This window comes from Ailuropoda melanoleuca, chromosome 2, assembly GCF_002007445.2.
Source record: "Ailuropoda melanoleuca isolate Jingjing chromosome 2, ASM200744v2, whole genome shotgun sequence".
Classification (NCBI taxonomy): Eukaryota; Metazoa; Chordata; class Mammalia; order Carnivora; family Ursidae; genus Ailuropoda; species Ailuropoda melanoleuca.
Genome location: NC_048219.1, coordinates 100,137,551 through 100,164,539, shown reverse-complemented (window position 1 = coordinate 100,164,539; position 26,989 = coordinate 100,137,551). Strand labels below are relative to the sequence as shown.

At 50.0% G+C, this 26,989-nt stretch overlaps 1 protein-coding gene across 6 annotated transcripts in view; it reads right to left on the bottom strand.

The window, feature by feature from the left end:
* Positions 1-11: 11 nt before the first annotated feature.
* Positions 12-26,989, bottom strand: part of SCTR (secretin receptor) — a 72,290-nt gene continuing 45,312 nt past the window's right edge. For 3 of the 6 annotated variants that reach the window (XM_034654407.1, XM_034654409.1, XM_034654410.1), the window contains 9 exons: positions 23,490-23,587; positions 22,434-22,653; positions 20,159-20,312; positions 13,668-13,728; positions 12,387-12,456; positions 9,670-9,761; positions 8,077-8,203; positions 3,441-3,482; positions 12-2,370 (listed from right to left, as the gene is read on the bottom strand). In XM_034654407.1, the coding sequence (XP_034510298.1) occupies positions 2,197-2,370; positions 3,441-3,482; positions 8,077-8,203; positions 9,670-9,761; positions 12,387-12,456; positions 13,668-13,728; positions 20,159-20,312; positions 22,434-22,653; positions 23,490-23,587 (1,038 nt within the window). In that variant the 3' untranslated portion in view covers positions 12-2,196. Of the gene's footprint in view, positions 2,371-3,440; positions 3,483-8,076; positions 8,204-9,669; positions 9,762-12,386; positions 12,457-13,647; positions 13,729-20,158; positions 20,313-22,433; positions 22,654-23,489; positions 23,588-26,989 lie in introns of those variants that run through there. The other 3 variants (XM_034654408.1, XM_034654411.1, XM_034654412.1) reach the window with 2 other exon arrangements.

Sequence of the window (26,989 nt, the reverse complement as noted above, 5' to 3'; positions counted from 1 at the left end):
AGTTACTAGGATATTGATTTTAGGAGTAGTAACATGTTGTAAAACTCTTTTCTTGAATCCTTCTTCCCAGGATGGGAATAGGTTTGGCGGCAGCGTGGGTAACGGGTGCCTGGGCTGGCTGCACAGCGAAGCTCAGCTCGCACTTGCTTTATTGGCTGTGCGCCAGGATAGGGACTGTAAGGTCCCTGGGATCTCCTGGGGTTGCCAGAGTGGATCATTCCTCCAGCGAAGCCTAGCCAGCCAGTGCCTTGGACTTTTCTTTCACCAGCTCAAAGGGCCTTTGGGCACATTTCCCTGCTCTAGCTTCGGTCATGCTAAGGAGGCAGAATTCAGGATTCCCTCAGTTTCTTGCACATACTACGTTTTCAAACCATTTGACTCGATGTGAACCCTACTCTTGGAGGGGGGGGGCATAATCCTTGAATAACTGCAGCTTCCAGCAGCCGGCTGTACTGTCTGTGGGAATCCTGCCCCAACCCTTCCAGCAAGCTTTCCACGATGCCTGCCAGCCTTCCAATACACAGTCCTCCCGAGGCAAGCATGTGTGCGTGTCCAGCTTTGATAAGGGTCAAGACAGCCTCGGGTACCATTTTTGATCCTAGAGCACATTTCCAAAGAGCATGTATCTGGCCCTGCTGAACTCCAGGGGGTAAAGGGGACTTGCTGGGCCTGGAGTAATGATTAAACAGCATCCTGGGGATGAGTGTAAGTGAAGGGAACCAGGCACCAGTGGAGATTTCCAAATCCTAGCCAGCAGATGTGCCATTCTGGGTAACTAGCTGCCCCCTTTCCAGTGTCTTTTCTGCCCCGGAGCTGGGGTTTTTGCCCTCAGCCATTTCATTCCACACGAGTGCCTTCTCTCCGCACTGGGTCCACTCTGGCTGCTGCTCCCGGCATGGGTTTTTGGTCTCTGCCCCACCCTGATCACTGCAGATTCCCCCTTCCTGGACTGGGCAGGGTGCTTCTATCTATCTCTTGTGGGTTTTACAAAACTTGGACTCCAGAATGTAGATGGAGTCCGTGGAGATCACTGAAGAAAGGTGTCTTGGGCCAACCTGTTTTTCAGAGAGCAGAGCTCATCAACCAGACGCGCTGGGTTCTCAGCCCTGGGAAATAAGCACCTGACCTTTCATTCCAGGAGCCATTCACCTGGGGCGAAGGGGTGACCTCATTGTTCCTGCAGTGGGGAGGAGTAGAGGTGGGAAACCAGGGCCCAGAGGGGGACAGCACTTGTCCAGGGTCACCCACCAGCAAAATGCCTTTTCTCTGTTGGAATGCTTTCCTCCTTGAACACTGGTAGGCTTTGTTTTAGAAAAGGGTTCGAATGTTCAGTTCGCTTTAATCCTCACATGGCTGGTGGTGAGGGAATGCTCACAGTCAAGGGAACTGAGATCCAGAGACTAAAGGGGAGACAGAGTCCCATAAGACAGGGAGGCAGGCCCTTGTCCCCTGCCCAGGAGTGAAGAAACAGGTGCAGCCTTGAAGCATGGGGATTTGAAACCAAAAGCCCTGGACTGACTGCCCCTTCTTGCTGAGAATCTCAGGCAAGTCATGGGACCTTGGTGAACCTGTTTCTTGTTTCTGTCGGATGAAATCATGCCCCATGGCCAGCTATTCTGCCCCCGGGGCTGCAGATAACTGAAAGCAGGAGGAACAGAGGGGTGCCTTGTACCACGCTAGGGTTACTAAGGAAGCTGGGGGTCTTGGGGCTCTCTTGGCCTCGCTGACTTGGTCAGATGAATTCTGTTGTCTTGAGGCTGTCGGGTCAGAGCTACTAGACAGGTGAGCTGTAATGAGGGTCCACCTAGGGCCAAGGGTCTCCCATTCCTCCTATTTCCTGGGCTTCAGATGTAGCCCCGAAAACTCCAGGAAGGAGTAGGGAGGTGAGCAGGAGCGTTGTCCTTCACCTTGTGTCTCAAGGGGTCAAAAGAGTGGGCAAACCCATTCCAGCTAACATTTATTTCCCTGTCCTCTTCAGGAGCCCCTGACCCAGGCCCTCTTCCTGCCCCATTCTACCCTCATTTTCAGTTCTGAGAAACATCACCAGAGCCCCCTCCCAACCCAAGGCTCAGGAGGGAGGGTGGTTGATCACAGGAGAAAGCAGATGATGTCTGCTGAGAGACGGATCTGGGACTGTCCCGCAGCAGTGTCTGGCCTTCTCATGACCTGTCCCATGGATGGCCCCGCTTCAGACTCTCAGATGACACTGGCCCTGTAGGTGGCCCGGCTGGGCTCCAGCGTGCTGGCCTTGGTGCTGTGGGCGAGGCCACTGGTGCCGTTGCTGAAGGAGGAGGAGCTGAGGGCCACGGGGCGCAGTAGGGACTCACGGAGGTGCCACTGCCGCCACTTCTTCTGAACCTCCAGCTGCACCTGGCCCAGAGACCAGCCGTCAGCCGGGGAGACAGGCACCTGGTGCCCATAGACCCATTCACTCCCTCTGGGACCTTGGCACGGGCCCTGCTTCTGCTTCCCAGGGGTCATGCCTTCCCTTCTCCAGCAGGCCACTGAGATGGGCCATTTCCAGCCCCGATGTCCAGTAGGGATCGAGAGTCCCCTCTTGCCTGGACACTTTTCACCTGCCACCTTACTGAATGTGCCCCGAGGAAGGGGCTTGGGGTTGTTCACGAATTCCAGAACTCCAACGTCCAGATCATCACCCAGGATAATAGGATCCATTCCTATAAGGCCACCGTAGCTCAGACCTTATCTGGGGACCCCGGAGTTGCTCTTTGGAAATTTCCTCCACGGTTCTCAGCGGTAGCAGCCCAAACCTTTGAAGCCAGGCTTCAGGCTTGAAGTTTTGGAAACCGCTTATTCCCATTCAAGGGTGGTGAACCAGATAAATGGTCAACAGTTACAGAAAGGCCTTACTTGTACAAAACACTGTATTTAACTAATGCGGGTTGCGCACAGCTTGTGCAAATGCTCTGGGCAAGAGCAGAGACCTCAAGGTAAGTGTGCAGGCCTCCGGGGAGTCAACACTCAGCGAGGTCAGTGAGCAGTTGAGTTTCAGAGATTTCTTCATCGAGTCATTTATCAGAGGGGAAGACTGAGGCCCAGAGAAGGACAATGAGCAGGATTGCCCATCAGGCAAGCAGCAGAGCAGTCAGGAGCCTGGGTGTTTGCGGGGGGTGCCTGTACCTTCCTCTAGTTCCTGGACTTGCTCAAGGATAAGAATCGCCTGGAATGCTTGTTAAACATTCTCAGGCTCCAACCCAGACATGCAGAATCCTTTTGCTGCATGAGACATGGGGGGGGGAGGTGTAGGGCCCAGCAGTTGCTTTAGCTAGGCGTCCTGGTGCTCCAGTGCTCTTAGGAAGTGAGAGACCCAGGCCTCCCCCACCCACATCATGTCTCCCAACCACCCTTTCCAGGGGGCTTCTGAGCAGGAATCTCGGGGCTAGAGGGCTCCTCCATCCCGGCAGCCGCAGAACACTCACCTCCCCGTTGAGGAAGCAGTAGAGGACCGCCACCACCAGGCCCTGCAGAGGGGCAGAAGCAGCAGGGGGTCAGTGCAGGTGCTCCGGCACGGGGCTCCTTCCTCCAACTTCCCCATGCCTCTACATTGCCAGCCCAGGCTCGCTTCTCCCCAGGAAGCGCTCCAGAGCCTTCCCACACCTCTCAGCCCTGGGGGAGTGGTGGTGGTGGGACTGGGGTGACCTTCTGGGGTCCCCACAGTGCCCCTGGCTGTGCTGGCATCACCTGGCACAGACTGAGCTCCTTGGGGCAGGGGCAGGGTCCAGCGTGGGGCATGGCGCACATGGGATTTCAGAATAGAAGCTGCTAACTTGGGGCCCGTGGGGACCAGGCAAGTCACCTGAACTAGTCAGGGGGCCATCTGGGAGATGCAGGAAGTGAGGGCCCCTGAAGTGCACCTGTCCCTCAGGTAGGGGGTGGTGCCAGCCCGTGGGAGACCCTGTGCCCTGTGTGGGTGGGCTCATTTTCAAGATAAGCGGGAAATCTGGAGATGTTCCAACACGGGCAACTATTCAAACTGAAACATGAATGTGTGAGCGTGAGGGCAGGACAAAGCCCACGTGTAGGTGGTGACCAGCCAGCAGTGGGATGTGACTTCCCTGCTTATCACCTTGGCTAGGGGCCATGAGGTTATATACAAGTCATGTTCCCTGGTGGGATGGGGGTCGGCGCGCCTTAGGACCCTCCCTAGTATCTGGAGCTCCTGTTCTCCCAGGGATGCCTTCACCTGCCCCCCAGTCCTGGCACGGAGCTCTGTCAGGGCAGGGACTCCAGTCTGGAGATGGAGGATTGGAGGCCAAGAGGCCTGCTTGGGACATAAGCTACAGGCAGGGTCTCTGCAGGGCTTAGGGCCTGCTTATCTCCTCAGGGACCTGCCTCAGGCCAGCTTGCCCTTCCTTCTGCCCTGAGGCTTCTCCGGCTGGTGAGCCCCTGACCCCTCAGAGGCCTGGGGCATCCTAGTTCTGACCTCAGGGGGCCCTAACCCCCCTTCCTAGTCCCATCCAGGCCTGCCCTTACCTACCCACAACATTGGAAAAGATGGATGAACCAGCCCGGCTCTGGTGGGCTTAATACGTACAATTGCTCAGGGCTGCTGTCATTTTAACAAGAGTGAGCGACAGACCTCGAAGGATTTGTTCTAGAATATTGGGCATCAAGGACCACTATGTAGAATGGGGACTATTTGGGGGAGGTGGGCGGCAGGAACACTTACTCGAGGCTGCGGTGTCCAAATTGTGTAGCACGTCAGAATCACCTGGGAGCATTTGCCTGTGTTACGCTCCGTACCCCAAGTCCAAACGTCTGAGGATGACGGAAGGAGCACCAGCAGCTTTGAAACATCCCAGATGGTTCTAATGGGCATTCCCAATTGGGACCCGCTGTCAGGGTGTGAAAGGTTTTGAGATGAAACGGGACAGCGTGCGGAGTGCCGCCTGGCCTGCACACTTGTGGGGTTCTGGGGTCCAGGTGCTCCATTTAATCCTTGCCAAAGCCCTAGCGGGGAAGACCCCTGCCTCACGCGGGAAGGAACTGAGTCACGGGGGGTTTCGGCAGGACCAGCGCTGTGTGTGCGTGGCCCAGAGCTGGTGGTCAGGCTGCTGGCTGTGGGGACCACCCGACTCACTGGACCCCAAGGTGCCTGGGCCTCCAAGATCTCGGGGCACGTTTTCGCAGTTCAGGTGCGGGCAGGAGCCCCGAGGGATGGAAAGTTAGTTGTGCCCCAAGGTTCGATAGGGCAGGCCTCCCATAGCCAGCAGGTTTAAGAAATGCCACAGTTTTTATACAATCGTTAAAAATGAAGTCTCCGAGGGGTTGTCAAGGCACGGAGAAACATTCACAATAGAAAGACAGAGAATTAGAAAAAGCAAGATAGAAAACCACACACACATGACCTCGGTTATATGGGCTGTGTGTACATGTGTGTCTTCCTGGATTTAAAAAGAAAAAAGAGACTTAGAAGTAAACCCACCATCACTTTAACAGGTTATTTCTGGGGTCATGAGTTTATGGATGATCTTTTTTCTTTTTTAACTATTGCTTATTTTCCAGATTTTCTACAATAAGTATTATTTCTGCAATCAGAAAAAGTAAATCAACTTCCGTTTCTAGAAGCCTTTGACAATGGCAATGAATTGTGGTTCTGTGTGGGGTCTTCTTTAAGCCCCTGTCTTCTAGAGACGGGGAACTAGAATATTTACATTTGAGTAAAGCCATCCCTTTGATGTGCTTAAAATGATGGGGGATGGGGTGAAGGGAGCAGAAGGGGAGAGAGATGGAACCAGCCAGGCCTTGAGTGGGCAGTGGTCACATGGGGGTTCACTATCTACTATTCTCTTCACTTTAACGGGAGACATTTTCTAGAACGCAGAATTTTTAAAATATATACATTATATAAAATATACATGTGTAATACGTAATAAAATGATAAATGTTTGTATGTGAACAAAGGTTAAAAAAACCCTCAAAGATCCATTTTCTGCATAAACATTTCTATGGGAACGCTTTTGAAGGAGTACCACCCTATTTTTGAACATATTTGGTACATGAACAGCACACAGTCAAGGTTCACTATAAAACAAATAGCATGTGGTAATGATGTAAGTGCAGTTATAGAAACAATATGTATGGAGTAAGATTGTTTCTGATCTTGAAGTAGGTTGCCAGTGACTGGAATTATATATATACCTATTTAATAGCTTCCATTTTTAATTTTGCTGCTGGTTCCCTTTGGGTCTTAAAACAAATCACCTGTTGTGTCAATTACCTTTACTGATAAAAAGTAGTAAATAATGTTACTCTGTTCTTTCATCAAAAAAAAAAAATTACGAAAGTACTTTTTGATTTTCTCTTGACAAGCCATTCCTCAGAAGCCTAACAGCCTTCACTGGCAGGCCTGGGCCCCAACCACAAACCCCAGCTCCAGGGGACAGGAAGTTCCCTTTCCATGGGGGCGGGAGGCAGACCTAGGCCTCCGTGCTCCCAGTGAGGTCACTACCCATTTCTGAAAGCCAGGTAGGGGTCTTCCACCCTTGTGGACCCAGAACCCGAGCCCTGCTAAATGGGCCATTGTGAGCCCAGCCTCCCCACAAGTTGCAAGGGCAGGTGGCCACGAAGGTCCCTGGTCCAGACACAAAGAATATGGATTACACATGAGGCTGGGTTCTCTGGAGGCCTGGGGCGCTGGCAGGGAGCTCTGGGCAGAGGAGAGGCCCAGGGAGGGCAGAAGGGACAGCCCTGGGGTGGGGTCTGAAGGCAGGGTTAGGACAAGACCTGATTCTGTTCAAGAATGTGTTCCCAGTGATGTGTCCTCCCTGAAACCTGAAAGTGACAGGAGGGTGTCCCCAACCCCCCACCCTGAACCTAACTCAGGGACTGAGGGAGACTCTGAGCCCCATCCTGAGACCAAAGCTTCCCTCGTGAGGAGGACTTGGCAGGATAATCAGTGTTGTGGAGGACCGGCAGGCTTCTTGAGGAAAATACCCTGGGAGAATATTCTCTCAGGCCCCAAAGCCTATAACGTCTAGGCTTTTCCCGAGAATTAGCTTGTTCCCATCCATAGATATTGTAAATCTTGGAACAGACTGCACTTCTGTCTTTGCTTTGGCTACTGGGAAGCTCCAAACCAATGTATGAGCCATCTCTCCACCTTCATGGCACTCAATTTTGGCTTTAATTTAATTTTTTCGCTGATCCTTCATCTACTATTTTTTTTTTTTTTGTCCTCTGTATGGGCTTCCTGAAAGCTACGTCATATTATTTTTGGAAGGAGACAGCTATGAGAGAGTAAACAAATAACATTGTGAAGTTTGGGATTCATGTGAAGAGTCCTTCTGTCCAAACATGTTTACTATTTGCTTTGTTGTTGTTTTTACTATGCATTTTTAAGCCTCACAACATCTTATTGAATTAGGAGATAAGTGATTTCTCCCCTCACTCTCCTTCTTGTTTTTAAAGTTGGTTTGGATTTTTGACACATTGTGCATGCACATCGTTTCAAAGAGTCCAGTGATTGTCCTCACAAAACACGGGCAGCCTCTGCACACCCCTGCCCCCATTTCCTGTTCCTCAGAGGCAGCGACTTGGAATTCTCTTCACTGCTTCTGAACAGCATGCTGATGTGGCGCCTTCTGGATGTTTCAGTTTGGGGCACTTTCATGGGCTTCCCAGAACGAAGAGGAGGACTTGACTCTCTTTCAGGCGCCCTCCCTCCCCCATTCCCACAATGCTCCTCTTCCTGCCCTGCTCTTTGATGGCTCAGCCGCAGCCTCAGGGCCAACGTCCTTTTGATTACCTATCTCTTCTTGTGAGCTGTGTAATCCAGTGTGTGGCGCTGCTTGTCCCTCTTCTCTTCCCTGGAGTCCGTCTGTCTCCTTAGTTTTATCTCCCGCCCCCATCTGACTGGTGGGGGGCTTGGGTCCCCCTCGGGGTCCCACGGCACAGCGAGGTCCTGCCCACCTCCTCTGTCGGGTGTTGTGCCAAATGAGGCATCCCACACCGCACACGGCTGGACCCGGGGAGACCTGGCGCGCTGTCTCCATGGCCTCCGTTTCTCTAGAAGGAGAGAGCGAGCTCCGGAGAAGCACGGTCCCTGAAACTTACCTGGAAAGAGCCAAGGGCCAATTCAAAGAACCACTGGACCTCGATGGCGTCCTCTGGGGAGAAGGCAAAGACGATGTAGTGGACTCCAAAGAGCGGGATCAGCAGGAGAGTGGACTTGGCCAGGCGCCTGCAGACACAGAGCGGCTGTGGTGTCCCGCGCCTCCCCACCCGCACAGCTCCACCAGCCCCACCCGGCCCGATCGCAGGACGCCTGCAGCGGTGCCCCCACACCTTTGTGGTTTTACCTTTTATTTTGGAGAATTTCTACCTCCCACATACCCATCACCCAGGGCCAGTCCCCTAAACTTTCTGATCAGGCACCCCATCAGGAAAAAAAAATGTGAACACGTATCCACCCAAAAATCACTTTATTATTTATAGATTATGTGCATGGGTCATTGAATCTATTATTCACAAAGCCAGGGTTCTTATTTTTTTGGATAATAAATATCTATAAGGAGAAGTTCTTTCATTTTCTTCCCAGATCTCAGATTAGGGTTGCTAAAATTAGCAAATAAAAATACAGGATGCGCAGTTCAATCTGAATTTCAGATAAACAACGGGTAATATTTTTTTGGAGTAAGTGCTAAAACACTCTTCGTTGTTTATCCCACATTCAAACTGAACCAGGCGTCCTCTGTTTTATCTGGAAACTTTATCCTGGATCCCCAGCTCCACCCTACTGTGGAGCCCACCGCCCTAAAGATGTCCTGGGGAATCTGTCACCAAGCAATCCAGGACACTGCCAGATTCTCAAAGCTCAGAACATCACAGAGAAAGTCTGCGGTGGACACTGATTTGCCTTTAAGGGTTTTGTTTTGAATTAGGTCTCCCCCACCCAAATTCACCAATTGAAGCCCTACTTTCAGGACCACAGAAATAGCTCTCTGTACTTGCAGGTAGGGCCTGTAAAAAGGTGATTAAGTTCAAATGAGGTTGTTAAGAAGGGACCTTAGTCCAATCAACTGTGTCCTTATTAAGGAGAGGAGGAGACACCCCGGATACCAGCACACAGACAAAAGGCCGAGTAAGGACACAGGGAGAAGGCAGCCATCTACAAGGCCAGGAGCAAGGCCTTAGAGGAAACCAAACCTATGGGCACCTGGATCTTGGGTTTCCAGCCTCCAGAACACTGAGCAAATAAATTTCTCTTCTTAATGCCATGCCACATGTGGTTATTTTGCTATGGGGGCCCTACCAAACGAATACAGCATCTCCCTTTAACATCTTAAAGGTTTTGAAGTATTTTTGGATCACACATCTTGAAGACCTGATGAAAGCTAGAGCCTTTCTCCCCTGAAAAATACACAGACCTACACAAATTTCTCTGAATTGGGGTCCCTGAAGCCCATCAGCACTCTCCCTAGCGTTGCCCCAAACACAGATTTCTGCTCCCTGGGATCCGGAGAGATTTTTATCTTCCCACCACTAGGGCTGTGTCTAAGGCTTTCCAATGGACCCACTCCTCCCCACCCCCATTCCCAGTTGCATCTTAACCTCCTTGGAACCAGGCCAGGTGGGTAAACCAAACCGTAGGCGCTCTAAATACCTGCTGGCTGACTGTGCGTGCCTGGGTCTTTGCCCTCCACTTACTTATAATGGTTTACTTCATTCCCTCTTGTTTCTTGGGTTCTAAGTTTTCTCATCAGGATTCTTAGAATGTTTATAAAAAGGATGAAGTTAATCTGTAAAACACAAGACGGAGGTGGGGTTGAAGGTGATCGCCACCTCTCCTGGCCTTGACCCCGGGCCCCGAGACCAGAGAAGGCATTGCAGACCACGCCCAGGATTGCACATCGCTGAGCCACCCCGCCCGGCCGCCCAGACTCCTGGTGGAACAAGGTTTCTGGAGGTGATGGCTGACGCAGCACCCGTGCCTGTCCCCGGCTGTAGGAGCTCTAAGTCCCACTCAGTTGTGGCCGGAATTACTCACACTGGAATGCACTGGACCTTGTTAAAAGGCAGGTGACTGGTGACCTGAGAGTCTGCATTTCTTTCTTTTCCTTTTTTTTTTTTTTTTTTAAGATTTTACTTATTTATTTGTCAGAGAGAGAGCACAAGAAGGGGGAGCAGCAGGCAGAGGGTGAAGCAGCCTCCCTGCTAAGCAGGGAGCCCCATGTGGGGCTCGATCCCAGGACTCTGGGATCATGACCTGAGCGAAGGCAGACGCTTCACCGACCACCCAGGCACCCCAAGAGTCTGCATTTCTACCAAGGCCCAGATAATGCTAAAGCCGGCCCTTGACTACACTTTGCGTGGCAAGGCTTTCTTCCCACAGAGGTTCTTAAAGTTTTGGGTGCAGAATGGGGGGCTCCCTCCCCCAGAGGTTCCAGGTCAGTAAATCTGGGGTGGGGCCCCAAATTTTGCATTTTTTAACAAGCTTCCAGGTGATGCTGAAGCTGCTGGTCTGGGGACCACACTTGGAGAACCACTGCTTCAAAGGCTTATAGAGTCTTTGCAGTTTAATCACCAAGTCCAGGCAGCCACCCTTGATTACCTCTCTTTCCTGATAAGCTGCAGTTAGGGATCGTGTTACTGTGTAAGTACTTGAAATATTTGAAAGAGGCCAAACACATGCATCTGTCAAACTTGTGTGTGTCTACTTATTTGCCAATTCAATCATAACTTCCTAAAGGACAGGAACCAGTCTCATTATTTCTTTTGCTGTCCTCCCCCCCAACTCCGGGCCCAAGCCCAATGCCAGAATGTTATAAAGGTGCCCACGAGCCGGCTGGTACCTCTCCTCCTCTCTCACCCACCTACCAGCTCCAGCAGCATTTAGAGAAGCAGGGATCAGTGGAATTGCCCAGCCAGGCACCCTCATTGTTCACACAACCAGCCTGGGGCCTGGGAATGCTGGCCAAAAGACAAGGATTAGTGGCCTGTCCGGGACTCCTAGCCCAGCTGCCTTTTCAGGAACATTGCTTCTCAGCTTGTCATTTGTTTGCACATCTTGCTTGGAGCTGGCTAGGCATGGTACAAATGAATAAAGGCTATTTTACTTCCATCTATTTTTTTTTTTTTGTCTTAGAGATGCATTTAATTTTATAGGGAGCACTTAAAGGCAAAAAAAAAAAAAATCTTTAAGATCTCAAGAATGAATCCTAAATAGTGGAATTCCAGGCCCCGTGACCTACTGGTTGGGAGATTTTGGGTTTTTTTTAAGTTCTTATGTATTTATTTAAGTCATCTCTACCCCCAACATGGGGCTCGAACTCATGACCCTGAGATCAAGAGTCGCATGCTTTTCTGACTGAACCAGCCAGGGGCCCGTGTTGGGAGATATTCTGCATCAGGAGTGCCCACCAAACATCACTAGACAGACCACAGTCTGGTGAAATCCGCCCAGACCCCGGGGCCCATCGTCCCTCAGCCGAGGCTCTCCCGGGCTGGGCAGTCAGATCCCCAGAATGATGGCAAGGAAACTGGCTTAACTCAATGAGGAAAGACCGTCCTGGGGGATACTATGCAGCCATAGCACATCAGTGCAAAGTCCAGGGCCGGCTCACATCTATTGCTAAGTGAAAAACGAACTAGTATATAAAACTATACTACGCATTTTGGGTTTTTTTTTTTTTTTTTAAGATTTTACTTATTTATTTGACAGAGATAGAGACAGCCAGCGAGAGAGAGAACACAAGCAGGGGGAGTGGGAAGAGGAAGAAGCAGGCTCACAGCGGAGGAGCCTGATGTGGGGCTCGATCCCATAACGCTGGGATCACACCCTGAGCTGAAGGCAGACGCTTAACCGCTGTGCCACCCAGGCTCCCCTTTACTAAGCATTTTGAAAAAAGCGTGTGTGCTCAAAGAAAAAGACAGGAAGGAAATGTACATGTGTATTCACAGTGTGTGTCTAGGTCTTAAAAGTATGTGTGATTTTATTCCCTTTTGGAAAACACATTTTGTATCTTCCAACTTTTTTTGTTTTACATAAATTCTCTTATTAAAAAAAAAGAAAGAAAAGAAAAGAAAAAAAGGAGGCCCTGGAATGGCCCCCTCCTCCCAACTGCCCCCGGAAGGTCATCAGCCAGCCAGGGGAAGACGAGGGGGGGAGGGGGTTGCTACCCTGTGCTGCACCCTCTCCGCCTCCAGTGAGCCCATTTCCTATCAAATGGTCTTGCAGCCGTGGTGTCCCTCGGAGCCTTATGCACAGCTGAGGGGCTGATTCTTTCCAGGAGACAACCCCAGTATGTCCTCCCCGCCCCCGTCCTCTGTCCCCCTATTTCCTATCTGTACCCACAGGCTCAGCTCCAGGCCTTCCAACCCTGACCGCAGAGCAGAAGCACTTGAGAACGTAAACGGCCACTCACCAGGATGGAGAGGATCACGGGCCCCCGAATGACCCACCAGATGGATGCGTTGGCGTTGATGTCCCAGCACCTGCGGAGGGCCAGCCAGGCAGCGTTAGGAGTGGAGAACTGAGGTGACCAGGAAAAGACCAGTTCCCTCAACTGCTCTTCAGATGAAGGGCCCGTGCTGGTGGCCCTGAGCACTGGACTGGGACTGTGTGCCCAGCGCCTTTAGAACTGACCCTCTCCTGCTGCCCAGGAGCGCTTCTGAGGCCACGGGAACCCCCCCCCCCGTCTCCATCCTTGCCCAGGGAGTGTCTGGGGCAGCAGACGCGTGTGGCACCTGACAGCCAGGAGATCCCAGAACACCAAAGCAAGCACCGTGACAAACTCGACTGCCAACAATGGCCAGGCAGGGGACATCAGTGAATGAAGTGGCTGGGTGACTGACGTGTGGCCGCAGGACCCTGGGACATCAGGCATGGGGGGGTTACTTGGCAAGCTGGAGAGCCTGTGCGTGGCCTAAGACAGCCGCAACTCTGCTCCGGCTGATTTTTTCCACAAGGGAAAATGAGAGATGTTGGTAGAACTTCCCATGTTCTCCGGAGAAGCTAAAAATCCAGATTTTTTAAAAAATCAAATTCACCCAATTAAACGCATTATTTTGAAACGATTATTTGGGGCCCTATTTGGAGGCAAGACACTGGCAAGCCTCCTCCGACCTAATCCACATCCTGGCCTGCTTGCGTCAGTGTGCCGATGAGAAACTGCCTCTGCTCTGTCCCGCTGCCTCACTTCCTCCCCGGCTGCTTTCCGCGTGCCACATCCCAGCAGGGCCCCTGGGCTGACCTCCATCCCCGGCTCCTGGCAGCCTTAGAAAACAAGGCTAGATCGCTCTGTCCCCATCAGGAGTCACTGGGAATGCGCTGCCCCTCTCCTGTGCCCACCTCTGCTGGACTCTCAAACACCAGGGGCGGGGCGGGGTAGGGAGGAGCAGAGGAGGGAGAGACCCCAGGAGGAAGGAAAAGCGGGGTTGGCGCAGAGCTGCCTCCCTGAGCGGCACCTGCCTGGAGTTGCGCCGCTCCTGCCCAGGACCTGCTCTTCCCACGGAGCCGCCGGCGTGGGCGGGAAGGGAGGCAGGCCCAGGAGGGTGGGGGCCGGCCCAGGGCTCTAGAGTACTCGCTGTGGCCCCCCGCTTGAAAAACAGGCCTCTCCTAGATAGCGCCAAAGAAGTGGCCACCCTGCTTGAAGAACTAGACAATATCAAATACACTCTTGTTACCTCTCCTTCAAACAGCTTACCCCACATCTTCCAGAAAGTGCCTGCTGATAGCCCATGAAGCAACAAAAATGGCCGGGGAACCTGAAGATTAAAAATAAAGGGAGGGAGGGAGGGAGGAGAGGAGACTCAGTTTTCAACCCCTGTACAGGAACCGGGCAGTTTGCCCAGCCCGGGAGCGAGCAGGTGCCACAGAGACCCCCTAGTCAATCCTATGCAAACGGGCAGCCTCCTGCTTCTGGGGTTCCAGGCATGCCCTGGGAACTGAGGCAGAATCAGACGGTTCTTCAGGGGCTCAGGACTTCCTGGGAGCCTGGGGCAGACTCAGGAGGCCCTCTGCAAGGAAGAGAAGGGAGAAGTGATGGTCTACACCTGTGTTGTCCTGGGCAGTGGCCACATGTAGCTATGGAGTACTTGATATGGAGATGTGCTTGTAAGTGCAAGACACCTGATTCTGAAGACTTAGTAGGAATAAGAGAAGGTGACATATGCTAGTTTTTATATTAATTATATGTTGACAAAAAATATTTTTATACAGGGTTAAATAAAATAGATTATTGAGATTAATTTTACCCGCTTCTCTTTACTGTGTTTACTGGGCCTACTAGAAAATTTTAGGGTATATATATATATATATATATATATATATATATATATGGCTCATTCTATTTCTAATGGACGTGCTCGTCCACACCTGAATGGTAACAGCCCTGTCCCTGGGCTGCTCGGGTTTGAGACCTCCACCAAGCAGGTTTTCACCCAGGCAGGAGATTCAAGGATTTTTCTCTGGAGGAATCCAACAGCCCCAGACAAAGGACATATAGATGGTGATGCTGGGGACCCCCCGAGACAGTGGCCACTTCCAGCCCAGTCATGCCACGCGTGCACACCCACACCCACACCCTCCACCCCACGCATGGGCCCTTCAGTCCACTCTGACGCTCTGAAGTGACTCATTCTTCAACATGAACAGACAGTCAAGGTCAGGGACATCTGAGGAAAGCTGATTACATAAAAGACAAGAACCAAAACAATCAGAGAGAAGGAGCTCAAAGGAAACAGACCATGCAGGCTGTAGGAGGAACTTGGACAAAAACAACTCTAAGGAATATCATCAGAGAGATAAGAGGAAAGATTATATCTGCAAGACCCAAACAGGATGCCGAAAATAGGGAGCAGTCTGAGAGCAAGGAAGAGAGCTTAGAAATTGAATATACGATAACCAAGATAAAAGACTCCAAAGATGGGTTGGAAGGTAAAAACCAGGAGTCGCCCGGAAAGCAGAACACGAAGAGTAGAATGAAAAGTACGAGGAAAGACATGAAAACATCAGAGGTCAATTCCAGGATGTGCACTATCTGATTAAAAGTTTCAGAGAGAGGATAAACCCAAAGGGAAAGAAATCAAATAGGTGGTGTAAGAACATGGTCCAAAAAATGAAGGATGCGAGTTTCCAGATGAAGGGACCACCGGATGTCAGCAAAAAGGATGAAATCAGCTCGCATGGGGGCATGTCCCTAGGGCATTTCAAAACACAGGGGACAGAGAGAAGACCCTGAAGCTTATGCAGAAAAAGATCGGTAAAAATGCTTGGGGAAGAAGAGTAACACTGCAGGGGCGCCTGGGTGGCTCAGTCGGTTAAGCGTCTGCCTTAGGCTCAGGGCATGATCTCAGGGTCCTGGGATCGAGTCCCGCATCAGGCTCCCTGCTCAGCGGGGAGCCTGCTTCTCCCTCTGCCCCTTGCCCTCTGCCCCCGCTTGTGCACATGCTCTCTCGCTCTCTCTCTCACTCAAATAAATAAATACAATCTTAAAAAAAAAAAAAACAGAAAAAACACAGCACATCCTGTAACATCAGATGCCCAAAGAGAAAGCCTCCAAAATTCTATGAGAACATGATTTTTTTTTCAATCTAATTTGTTTTCAGATATGCAGTGCAAAAACATGTACATTCCATGCACTCTTTGCTAGACAGGGGCTGAAGCATGTGCTCCAGCACCACCAGGGAGCAAACCACGGAGGAAATAAGAAATTAAGGAAGGGCGCCTGGCTGGCTCAGCCGGTTAAGCATCTGCCTTCGGCTCAGGTTATGATCCCGGAGTCTTGGGATTGAGTCTCCCATCAGGCTCCCCACTCAGCGGGGACTCTGCTTCTCCCTCTGCCCCTCCCCCTGTTATGATCTCTCTCTCTCTGCCAAATAAATAAATAAAATCTTTTAAAGAAAAGAAATAAAGGAATAGGATTTACAGGGGAAAATGAAGGAAATTATCAGCATGAAGGGTAAGGGAATTGAGCAAGTCTAGAGAACAACCAGCCCAAATAGAGCAGGAAGTCAGAAGGCTCTAGAAAGAACATTGGTGGCTCTATTGGGTTGAAAAGCATCCTCCCTAAATTCATATCTATCTAGAACCTTCGAGTGTGACCATATTTGCAAATAAGGTCTTTGCAGGTGTAATTAGTTAAGAAGAGGTCATACTTATAAGGATGCCAGTCATATGGGGGCCCTAATCCCATAAGACTGGCACCCTTATGAGAAGGCCATTAAGACACAGAGCGAAAGGATACACAGAGGGAAAAAGGCCACGTCAAGACGGAGGGAGAAATCACAAGGATGCCATCACAAGCCAAAATCCACCAAGGACTGCCAGCAGCGACCAGAAGCTGGAAGAGAGGCATGGAGCATTTCAGAAGGAATCAACCCTGCCAGAACTTTGATTTTGAACTTTTGGCCACCAGAACTATGAGAGAATAAATTTCTATTGTTTTAAGCCCCCGAGTATGTGGCAATTTGTTTATGGCAGCCCGGCAGCCCATAGGAAACGAATAGAGCAGGAAGAAACCAAACAAATAGGAACTGATAGATTTCCTGTTGGCATGGGAAGATTTGGGAAACAGCATCGGATGGTTTTCCAGTTCTGTGGGAGAACGGGTGGGGGGGGAATTAAGGACAGCAACATAAAACAAAGAAGTCGATTAAAAGTGACTCCATAAAAAACAAAAGGTGAACTACTGGAAGTAATATCATTGCACACCACTCGGCTCAGCAGTAAACATTTACAAAGATATAGTGATACATACATTGAATAGGACTTTTAAAAAAAGATTTTATTTATTCATTTGACAGAGAGAGTATGTGCCCAAGCAGGGGAAGCGGCAGGCAGAGGGAGAGGGAGAAGCAGGCTCACCCCTTGAGCCAGGAGCCCAATGCGGGGCTCGATCCCAGGCCCTGGAGATCATAACCTGAGCCAAAGGAAGATGCTTAACCGACTGAGCCACCCAAGGGGCCCCCCTATTTAATTCTTTAAACCAAGGATGTGCATGACTTTCATAAAAATAAGACACATATTTTAAATTCCCTGCCTCAGTTTTGGGTGCTTTGGGCAAAGAATTTGGGTTCTGAAGGGCCCCCTGTTCATTGTCGTCCATCTTTAACAGAGTTGGCGGAAAGTGGGAAAACCAGTAATGGCTGGAGTTACGGTTTCATAGTGTGGTCCCCAGACTATCAGTGTCAGAGTCACTTGGGGCCTTGTTAGACGTGAAGAGTCTCTGGCTGCACCCAAGGCCAACTGGCTCCGAGGCGCAGTGCATGGGGTCCAGCCAGCTGGGCTTGACACACCCTCCTTGTGATTCGGACGCTGGCTCCAACTGGAGAACCACCAGCTTCGTGAGTGGGAGCTTAGTTCCTCCCCGCAAAAGCCAGAGGTGTCACCCTTCTCTGCGTACAGACTGACAGCCCAGCCACCTTGAAGAAGTACAAGTGTGGGGTAAGCATTGAAAACCTCAGAAGTGTCCACTCCTTCTGAGTCAGTGATCCCAAGTCTAGGATTCCGTATTACACACGCAAATAAGCTTTTGTCCATCAAAGTATTTATCACTGTGTTATTTATAAGAGTGAAAATTAGAAACAACCTAAATGTTCATATAATAGATATTTGGTTAAATACGTCCATAGACTAGTTAAAAATGTTTATGGCAGAAGTGGAAGATTACAGAGCACACTTGTGTATTAACAGAAAGAAACAAGATTCAGAATTCTACATATAGAATGACCACAACAGGGGCACCTGGGTCGCTCAGTCAGTTAAGCGTCTGCCTTTGGCTTGGGTCGTGATTGCAGGGTCCCAGGATCGAGTCCCCAAATCCCCCGCATCGGACTCCCTGCTCAGCAGGGAGCCTGCCACCCNTGTGGAGAAAAACTGAGTAGGAAAAATAGTCTGGAAGGAACCCCCAAAAAATGTTCATTAGATGAGACCAGCATAATTTTTTTCTACTTTTTTTTTTTTCAGTCTTATAGCGAGCATGCAACCTATCTCTGGGGAAACAAGTTGCCAAATTGAGGAGGGGCCCCTGCTTTTGCAAGAGAAAGGATTCTCCCAGACGGAAAAATGTACGCCTTCCTGAGTTCCTTCATGGTGTCCTTGGGCTGTGCAGGTGGAGAGACCAGGAGGGGAGAAACCACTGTTTTCTGCGCTGTTCCACCCCCAGGGCCTGGCATATAGCAGATGCTCAATAAATATTTGAGAAAGAAAGGAAGGCTCTCATGATCTCACTTAAACGCTTCCTAACAATCTGAGGGGCTCCTGAGTTGGTTAAGCGTCTGCCTTCGGCTCAGGTGATGATCCCAGGGTCCTGGGATCGGCCTAGTGTTGGGCTCCCTGCTCAGCAGGGAGCCTACTTCTCCCTCTGCTCCTCCCCTGCCAGCTTGTGCTCCCTCTTCTCTCAAATGAATAAATAAAATCTTTAAAATAAAATTAAAATAAAATAAGCCCTCCAAAAAATCCTTGACGGAGAGTCGCAATGCAATTTTGTCTCCCCGCTAGACAATGACCTCTTTGAATGATGGAACTATTTTTGTTTCTGTAATCTCTAGAAGTCCCACTGAGCACAAAGAAATGCTCAAAGAGAGTTGAATAAATTGTGATCCTGATATTAGAGATAATGAAACTGCCTATATTCATATGACAAGATCCTGGCAGAAATGGGAGTGGTTAGTGAACGAGGTTCCAAACTGGGTCCTTTTTTGGGGGTCAACTGAATAAGGCAGGTCCCTGGTCCCCCAGTACTCTGGGACTACTGTCCCCTGCAGAAATCCTAAGATCTGCAAAGCCCCCACAGCTCCCGCGGGCCAAGGGTCATGTGCTAATCAGGCTGCCAATGTCTACAGGAGGGCTTGGGCAGCTCCGGCAGCTCAGGTGACTTCCCTGATGTGAGGAGATGGGGCCCTTGCGCGGAAGGATTTAGACAAGCAGAAAAGACAGGGCTTTCCTGGCAGGGGCACTTCTTAATTAAAGGCACTAAGAAGAAAGCAAATGAAATTAATGGCTGGTACACATGACTATCCCTGTAGGCGTATGTGTCACTCAGAGGAACCTGGCTATCTTTCTAGAACCCAGTGGGTAACTTACGTATGTTTATCAAATGAACAATGGATGGATGGATGGACGGATGTTTGTTAATAGCAGAATAAGAGTTAAGGGGCCTTTGGAAACAGACAGGTCTTGGTTTGAATGCTGGGTCTGCCCTTGTCTACAGTGTGAGACGAACATATCACATCCTGTCTTTGAGCAGGTTTCTTTGAAGGGCTTCTGGAGGTTGTGGAGGCAATTAAATAATGCAGGTAGAGTGTTGTGCTCATAGTAAGGGCTCAAGAAATGGAGTTATCATCTCCACTGATCAGAAGGGAAAGGGGGAAGAGATGGAATGGGGCTTGCAGCTGGCTATCTTACTACCATTTCCCCTCCTTTCTGCAAATGAACCCTGAAATTCCTTTGGGAAGCTGTGTGCTTTGAAAAGCTTAAGCCAATCAGTGTATTCCATTCACACAGGCCTCTGTGATTGGTTCAAGATGTGTCTGAGACAAGCTGGTCTGATCAGAGTGAACCTCAGAGTATTTGTTGGGAATGCTGGGACATGACTTTTTCTCTCACTAGATACAACAAGGAAGCTGGTAGCCCAGAAGCTGCTGGCAGTTACACTGGGAGCACCAGTCTAATGAGAAAGCTGATGTTACAGAAGGAGAAGTAGAAAGGCACAAAGAAACGGTGTTGAGCTGCTGGATCCAGTCTCACCTGAAGCTGGTGATCCCTGGACTTTTCAGATATATGAGCCAATTGCTTTCTTTTATGTTTAAAGCCAATCAAGCCAGATTTTCTCATACCTACAGTCAAAAGTACCCTAAGGATCTAGAAAGGAAGCAAGAATGAAAATCTATGAATGGAATGTCTAAGGAAGATGAAACAACAAGTGTTGGGTGGTATCAAATGGGAAGAGAATTTGGATGGCCGCAATCGGGGCTACATTTTAACTATGAATTCCTGCTCGACATACAAATAAACCAAAGCCAGGGGTTAAACAAGAAGCAACTTGCCTAAGATTTGACAGGTTAACTAACTTAACTGAGTGTGGGGCTGGAGCTAGAAACCAAACCCTCTGGCTCAGTGCCTTTTCCCACATACCCCAGCCGTTACACCCACGGAGAAACATACCCCAGCCGTTACACCCACGGAGAAACGTACCCCATCCGAGGGCAACAAATCCCTGGAGGCACTTCCTTTCGGAGAAGAAGGAGATGACGAGGAGCGTGTGAAGGTAGAGGCCTTCCACCAGCAGCCAGGCGTAGTTGGCCATGATGCAGTACTGGAAGAAAGCCATGACCAGCTTACAGCCCACCTGGACAGAGAGAGGCAGGTGAGCCCCAGGCTGGGCGACAGCGGGCTTCCCTCCCGCGGCCTCTCCGGAAGGATGTGACAGGATGTGGTAGGGGTCAGGTCACAGAGCGAGTCTCTGGGGGCTCCTGGCCATCCCCTGTGACCCTCCACTCTCAGAACACAGGCCCGCAGAGTTCTCTAGAGGGTGGAAGTCCACCTGCCAGCAGGCTCAGCCAAGAAGGCTGATGGGCCATCAGAGAAGCGGGCAGTGCAATGCAAACCCTGGAACCGACTGCCAGCTACAAAGCGGTGTCGGGTAGGGCCCCGCGCCCGAGTTCCTCCTTTGTGCATGAGTGCACGGGCCGGGAGAAGGAAAGGCATTTCTGAGCAAAGGATTAACAAAATCCTTTCCAAGCTATTTCCCCGGAAACAGATGAAGAAGGGACATACCAATTATGTTAGGAGGCAAGATTGATTATAGTGAAAATGGCCCCTGACTGGCACACTGTGTCTGTTTTGGAGGCCTCTAACTACCAGATGCAGATGCCAGTGCTGGCCTCGCCTGACGTGGTGACTTGGTAGAGGCATGTTTCTTGCAGGGATCACCAGAGGCTGTGCCTGGAGACTTGTGGGGCACAAGGCTTCCATGCCAGCAAGGCAACCATTCCCACGTGACAAAGGTCCCCTTTCCTTTCACTGAGCTGTCCCCTGGGGAGAGGACAGCTTCTGGGATGGCCCGAGGGCTGCTACATGGGTACGTGGAGGTCACTTCCAAAGAGGAGGAGGGCCCGGTGCTGCCCTGCTGGCCAGCTGTGGTTCCTGCCCTACGGCTGCCCACAGACTTGGGTTCTGGGCGGGGCCCGTGGTTGGCTCAGAGTCTGATGTTCAGTGGAGCCCAAGAAGGTTCCCTGCGGGACGCTGCTGGACAGTGAGGTGGGGGGCCTGAATTTAAACCTTCTGACTCTCACTCTGGTGCTCTCACTTCATCCTGCCAGTATCCCGAAGGGAGATTCAGTTTGAGTCAGAAAACACACACACACACACACACACACACACACACACACACACACGCACAACTATAAACAATAAACTTAACAGCTGTAAGGAATTATAGATGTGAGTGAGTGGTGGGAAGTGACAGGGAGGTTGACCGAACCAAACTCAATCTCCAATCCCTTTCTCCCTTGTTTGCCTCTGCTACAGACACTATGATGGTAAAAACTCCATCTCCCAGCTTCCTTTGCAGTTTGGTGTGGTCACATGACACAGTTCTAGACAATGAGATATAGATACGTGTCTTGGGGCAGGCATTCTTTCCTACCCTAAAAAGGCAAAGCAGCCCAAAGACAAAAACTGTTTAACCCTGACTCTCTTTCTTGACTGGAACATGGATGTGAGGCCTGGGGCTGCAGCAGCCATATTGTAAACAAGCGGTGCAAAGCATGGCATCAAGCACGCTGGAGCAGAAAGAGGGAAAATGATTGCGTCCACCATGGCATCATGGAGCCACTGTGCCACCTCTGGATTGCCCATCTGTGGACTGCTTATGTGGGAAACAACCCTCATCTGTTTAAGCCACTGATGTACGGTTTTCTGGTATATGCAGCAAAAGGGATTCCCAACTGATACACAGAACAATAAAGCAAAGAATTAAGAGTCATCTGAGCATTCAGAAGGAGGAAGGGCGTTAGATTTAACAAAACGATTGTTTTACTACAGACCTGTGTTCGCAGACACACAGGCGTATGCTCTCCCTTTTCTTTCTACACCCAACCTCAACCCTCTGTAGGCCTGGCCATCTGTCCACAGCTGGGACTTGGCAGGTGGAGGGAAAAGACAAGCGTCATTATGTATCTAACTGACAAAGTGGCTAAGCCACTCCTGGACGCTGGGAGTTGAAGGGAGGCCCCCAGGGGCTTCCTGACAAGCTGCTCTCATACATGACCCAGACTGTGCACGTGGAGACATGGGACTGTCCCCGGACTCCCTGGCCCAGCCCCAGCACTGGCCCCTCTCCTCTAGGCATCAAGTGCAGCCTCAGCTGGGGCTTGGGGGAAGAGCGAGGGGGCCACCACCGTTTCCCGAGTTGGGCTGGGGAAGGCGGGCAGGCCTGGCCACACTCTGGGGCACGCAGGCATGTTACCCTGTGGGCATCACAGTGAGCGACGTCGTCCGAGGAGAAGAGCACAGCGTCCTTGATGAAGTTGGACAGGGCACGCAGGATGAAGGACACGAAAAGGTGCATGTGGATGTAGTTGCGAGTGCAGTGGAGCCTCCTGGAGGGAGAGAATGCGGGGCCGTGGGGGGCTGGACGACCGGGACCTCGGGCAAGCCTTTTCACCTTCCAGAGACTGAATCTCCTCCTTTGCGGGAGGGGTCAGAAGTCTGTTACTTATTCCCTGTCATCTGGCGCCAGGAACAGGCTTTCTTACAGGGCATTCCAGCTCCGGGAGGGCGTGACTCCATCCTCCCACCCTGTCGAAAGGCCTGACCAATCAGAGCACTCCACCCTTGGCTGCCGTGACTCGCTCAGGTTGAGCATGTGACCCAAGCCCCGCCTATGAGATCCCCCCACCCCCACCCCAGGACTTTGATTGCAATTAATGGGGAAGAGGCTCTCTTTGTCCTGGTGTGGCTGAGCAGGTGGAATGTACCCCTGCGGCTGCTGGTGGTTGTCTCTGCCACCCCTGCACAGAGCCTGCCTGAGGATGAGGCCAATGCAGACTGAAGAAAGAGAGAGAGACCTAGTTCTGCTGACACCTTTGAGCACCTAGATCCAGCCACTCCTAAAGCCAACTACCCCCGACATTGTCAATTATGGGGATCGGGTCCCCTTTGTTTACTTAAACTGTTTTAAAGTGGATTTCTGTTTCTTGCAACCAAGAGTCTGGCTAACACACTTGTAAAACGGGGGTAACGATACTTATCTTAGAGCATTGTGTGAAAATTCCAAATAGCCCATGTGCAGCCTGCAACGGCTGCGGTAAGTCCCTAGTTACGCTCAGTGACTGTGGCGTGAATAAAAGTATGAACAAGGTCACAGGAACATCAGTGTTTGGGCCACAGGGAAGCTGTAGATCAAGAGGTCACCGAGTGGCCCACCCAGACCTTCCTTTCTCTGGCCCGAGTAATTGAAAGAGACCTAACTTCTGTGCCTGCGGAAGGCTGGGGAGACAGAGCGCTGGCAATGTGTTCTCACCGGAAAGCACAGAGGATGCCGAGGGCCACCAGGAGCATCACCAGGGAGGAGCTGTAGCCCACGGTGTACATGACCTTCAGCTTCATCAGGTACTCGTGCTGCAGAGAGAGGCGTGTCTCAGCCCCTCCCACCGGGCTGGCTGGGCTTTTTTCTGCCTCGCGTGGACCTGCTCGGGCAGCTCGAATCTTTCGATACCGAGGGCTGTGCTCCACGGACCTCCTTCCTAGGCTCGGAACACCTTGGCTTTGGAAAAGATCTCGGGGATCATCTGACGCCAACTCAAACTTCGACCCCATGCGTAGCGCCCCTTACCATCACCCTGAATTCGAGCCTTTGCTTGAATACCTCCAGGGGTACAGGCTCACCGGCTTTTGAGGAAGTCATCTGGTAGACAACGGAGCAAAAGACTAGATCATTTTTTTCTCATGTGAAGCTAAAATCTGTTACTTTTAAATTACACCTATTGGACCTTCTTCTGGAGCCACTTGAAATAAATTGAATTTGTCCATATCTAAGGCCTATTGTTATTTTTTTAAATAAACTTTTCATTTTGGAATAGTTTTGGACTTCTAGAAGAGTTGCAAATATCGTACAGAGAGCTGTCATTTCCTAATACAGCTATTCTACCTGCTTGTCTCTCAAATATAGTGTCAGCATTGTATTTTTCCTGTCTTCAATCTCTTTCCACAGTTCTTCACCCTTCTGCTCAATTTACATGCTCTGGTTTGTCAATGTCCTTCCTAAATAAGGCACCCAGAACCGCTAGCTGGAAAGCTCCAATGTATTCTCTGACCCGGAAGGAGTAGAGTCGGACCATCGCCTGCCCTGCTCTCTACTCTGCACTCACATTAATGCAACCAACAGCCACTTCACATTGCTGCCTCGTCTTTGATTCAGAAAGATCTCAGTGGGATGGAAGAAGGTGACATACAAAGATAAATGTAAAACCCGCATCTTCTAGGTTCAAAAAATCAAATTGTGCGGCAGCCTTAAAAAGAGTCAAATCAAAGAAATCAAAGAATTAAGCCAATAATGCTATACCATCTGTTCCCAACCAAATGAACAAATATTTAAAGGCAATAGTATTCTATGCAGCTGAGGGCAGAGTGGGAGCAAGAATTGCTTCGATCTCTCCTGAAAGTAACATGTATCAAGAACCTTTGAAATATGCATTCCTTTTGACCTCCCTTCTACCTCTAGGAATTAATTCTAAGAAAAAAGCACACACACAAATAAAGAAGCCCAAAAGGAAAAGCATATTTATACATCAAGATGTTTATCACAGATAATTTGTGATGGAAAACACTCAAATGCCCAACAATAGAACAATTAACTAAATTACTTTAAATTGTTAGTTTCATGTTTGCCACCATTAAAATGCTGCTTACCAGGAGCTTTAAAAGATGTCAGCAGGTGCTAAGAATGTAATGTTAAGCGAAAAAGCAGAATACAAATGATTCCTGCTGTCTGTATTAGGTTGAATTACATGAAATTGTCCTTTTTTGTAGGTCAAATGATTGAATACCGGCCATTTCATGTGATTCAATCTCATACATGCATAGACCTCATGACTGTAAAAAGATGTGTTAGAGGTTAATAATGATTAACTTTGGGTGATAAGTTTGTGGACAAAGTTGTTATTTTCATTTGTATTTTTTCTACACTTTTCATTTCTCTCCAGTGGGTAAGTACTATTTTACAACCAGAAGAAAAAGGTAATTAATTTTTTTTTAAAAAACAGGCACAAGAATAGTATTTGGGGAAAACTTGCTGACAGCTGTTCATATGAAAATGACCTTGAGTTTCAAATGGTCCAAGCTCCGTGGTGTTAAGAAGTGTACTGCAGGGAAAGAACGCAGGCTTCAGAGCAGAGAGACAAGGTTTCCAAATCCAGGACTGTTACTCACCAGCTGTGTGACCTTGGGCAAATTACTTAACTTCTTTGAGCCTCAGATTCCTCATCTGCAAAATGGGGATAATATCTACCTTGCAGGCTTGTCGGAAGAACTATGATAAAGTATCAGGTCGTGTATCTAGACAATGCCTGGCACTTACAAGACACTCAGAGGATGTTAATTTTTTCCCACCTCCACCCCCTACCCCCACCCCCCATCATCCTCCCTTCAACACAAATCATGGGTCCAAGATTGCGGTATAAAGTATGAGGTTTAAAGTAGCTGCTAAAAAAAAAATTAGGCCTATTCTCAGTTACAATAATGGAGTGCTGTGGGACAGCAGGCAACATCGGAACATTTGGAGTGTTTTGTCCAGTTCTGGGCATGCTATTTTAAGAGGCACATTAATACACCGAAATGTTTCCGCAGAAGGGAAGAGTGCATGAAAAAACTGGGTACATTACACCCCGAGGAAACAAACAAGCAAACATAGGGAAGAAAAGTATTAGAACAATTGACAGGTAGAGGCATAAGACCCAGCGTGTGAGCTCTGGGGGGAGGAAGCTACCAGAAAGAAATGTGACTCAGAGTGACCACAAATTTTCTGAGAGCAAGAGGCGGCCTTTGATAGGATGGCTGCCATGTGACATTGAGCTTCCCCGCTGGTGTGACTGCAATCCCAGAAGCCAGGAGCCGCCTCTCAGGAATGAAGGAGAGAGCCGAAAGGACAGTAGGTTGCCTTAGATTCATGGTGCCTAGACTTTGGGACATTGAAGAGCAGTCAACTGTCAGGAAATTAGAGCCCCAGACCTGAGGGCGTGAGCCTCACTCCTAGGACCACCTGGTGTTGCAGCTGACAGCTCAGAAGCAGATTTGGGATGGTCGGTGACAGCATGGAGAGGCACGGGGTGACAAGTATGGGGCGTTCGGTCTGAATGCTCTGCACTATCCCGCAGCTGGTTTGATTGTCTGCCAGGGAACCCTCAGGACGCCAGCCAGCTGCACTTGTCCCTGCGTTACGTGTGTAAGTTCTGATCCAGAAAGAGCCCGGCTCCCAGGAGGCCTGATGTGCCCTCGGTGCACCTGCTCTCCCCATCTGCAACAGGCGTCACCCCCCCAGGAAGCTCAGGGTCCCGTAGCCTAACTGCTGTCTGTCCTGGGTCAAGTTGCCTGTCTCTCTGCTATGTGTCCTGACTGGGCCACCTTCCTTCTGTATCCTCTAGATGGGGGGGGCAGCAGACTTTTTCTGTAAAGGGACAGGTAATAAACGTGTTAGACTTTGAGTGCCATTTGGGCTCTTGCCATTACTTAGCTCTGCTCTTGTAGCACAAATGGCCGTAGCCATGTCTCAATAAAACTTTATTTGCAAAAGCAGGTGGTGGGCTGGATTTGGCTCAAGGGCCATAGTGTACCAACCTCTGTTCTAGGTAAGCAAACCCCATTTTATTTACCCAAGCAGCAGCCTGGTCCTTTCTGCTAATCTGAGTCCACTGTGGGCTTTTGTTGGTGAAGAGAGCAGCATGTATCAAGTAAGGACATTGAAAAAAGACAGCCAACAAGTGCTCGTTTCCATCATCAGTTGATTAGCAGAGAAAAGACAATTCA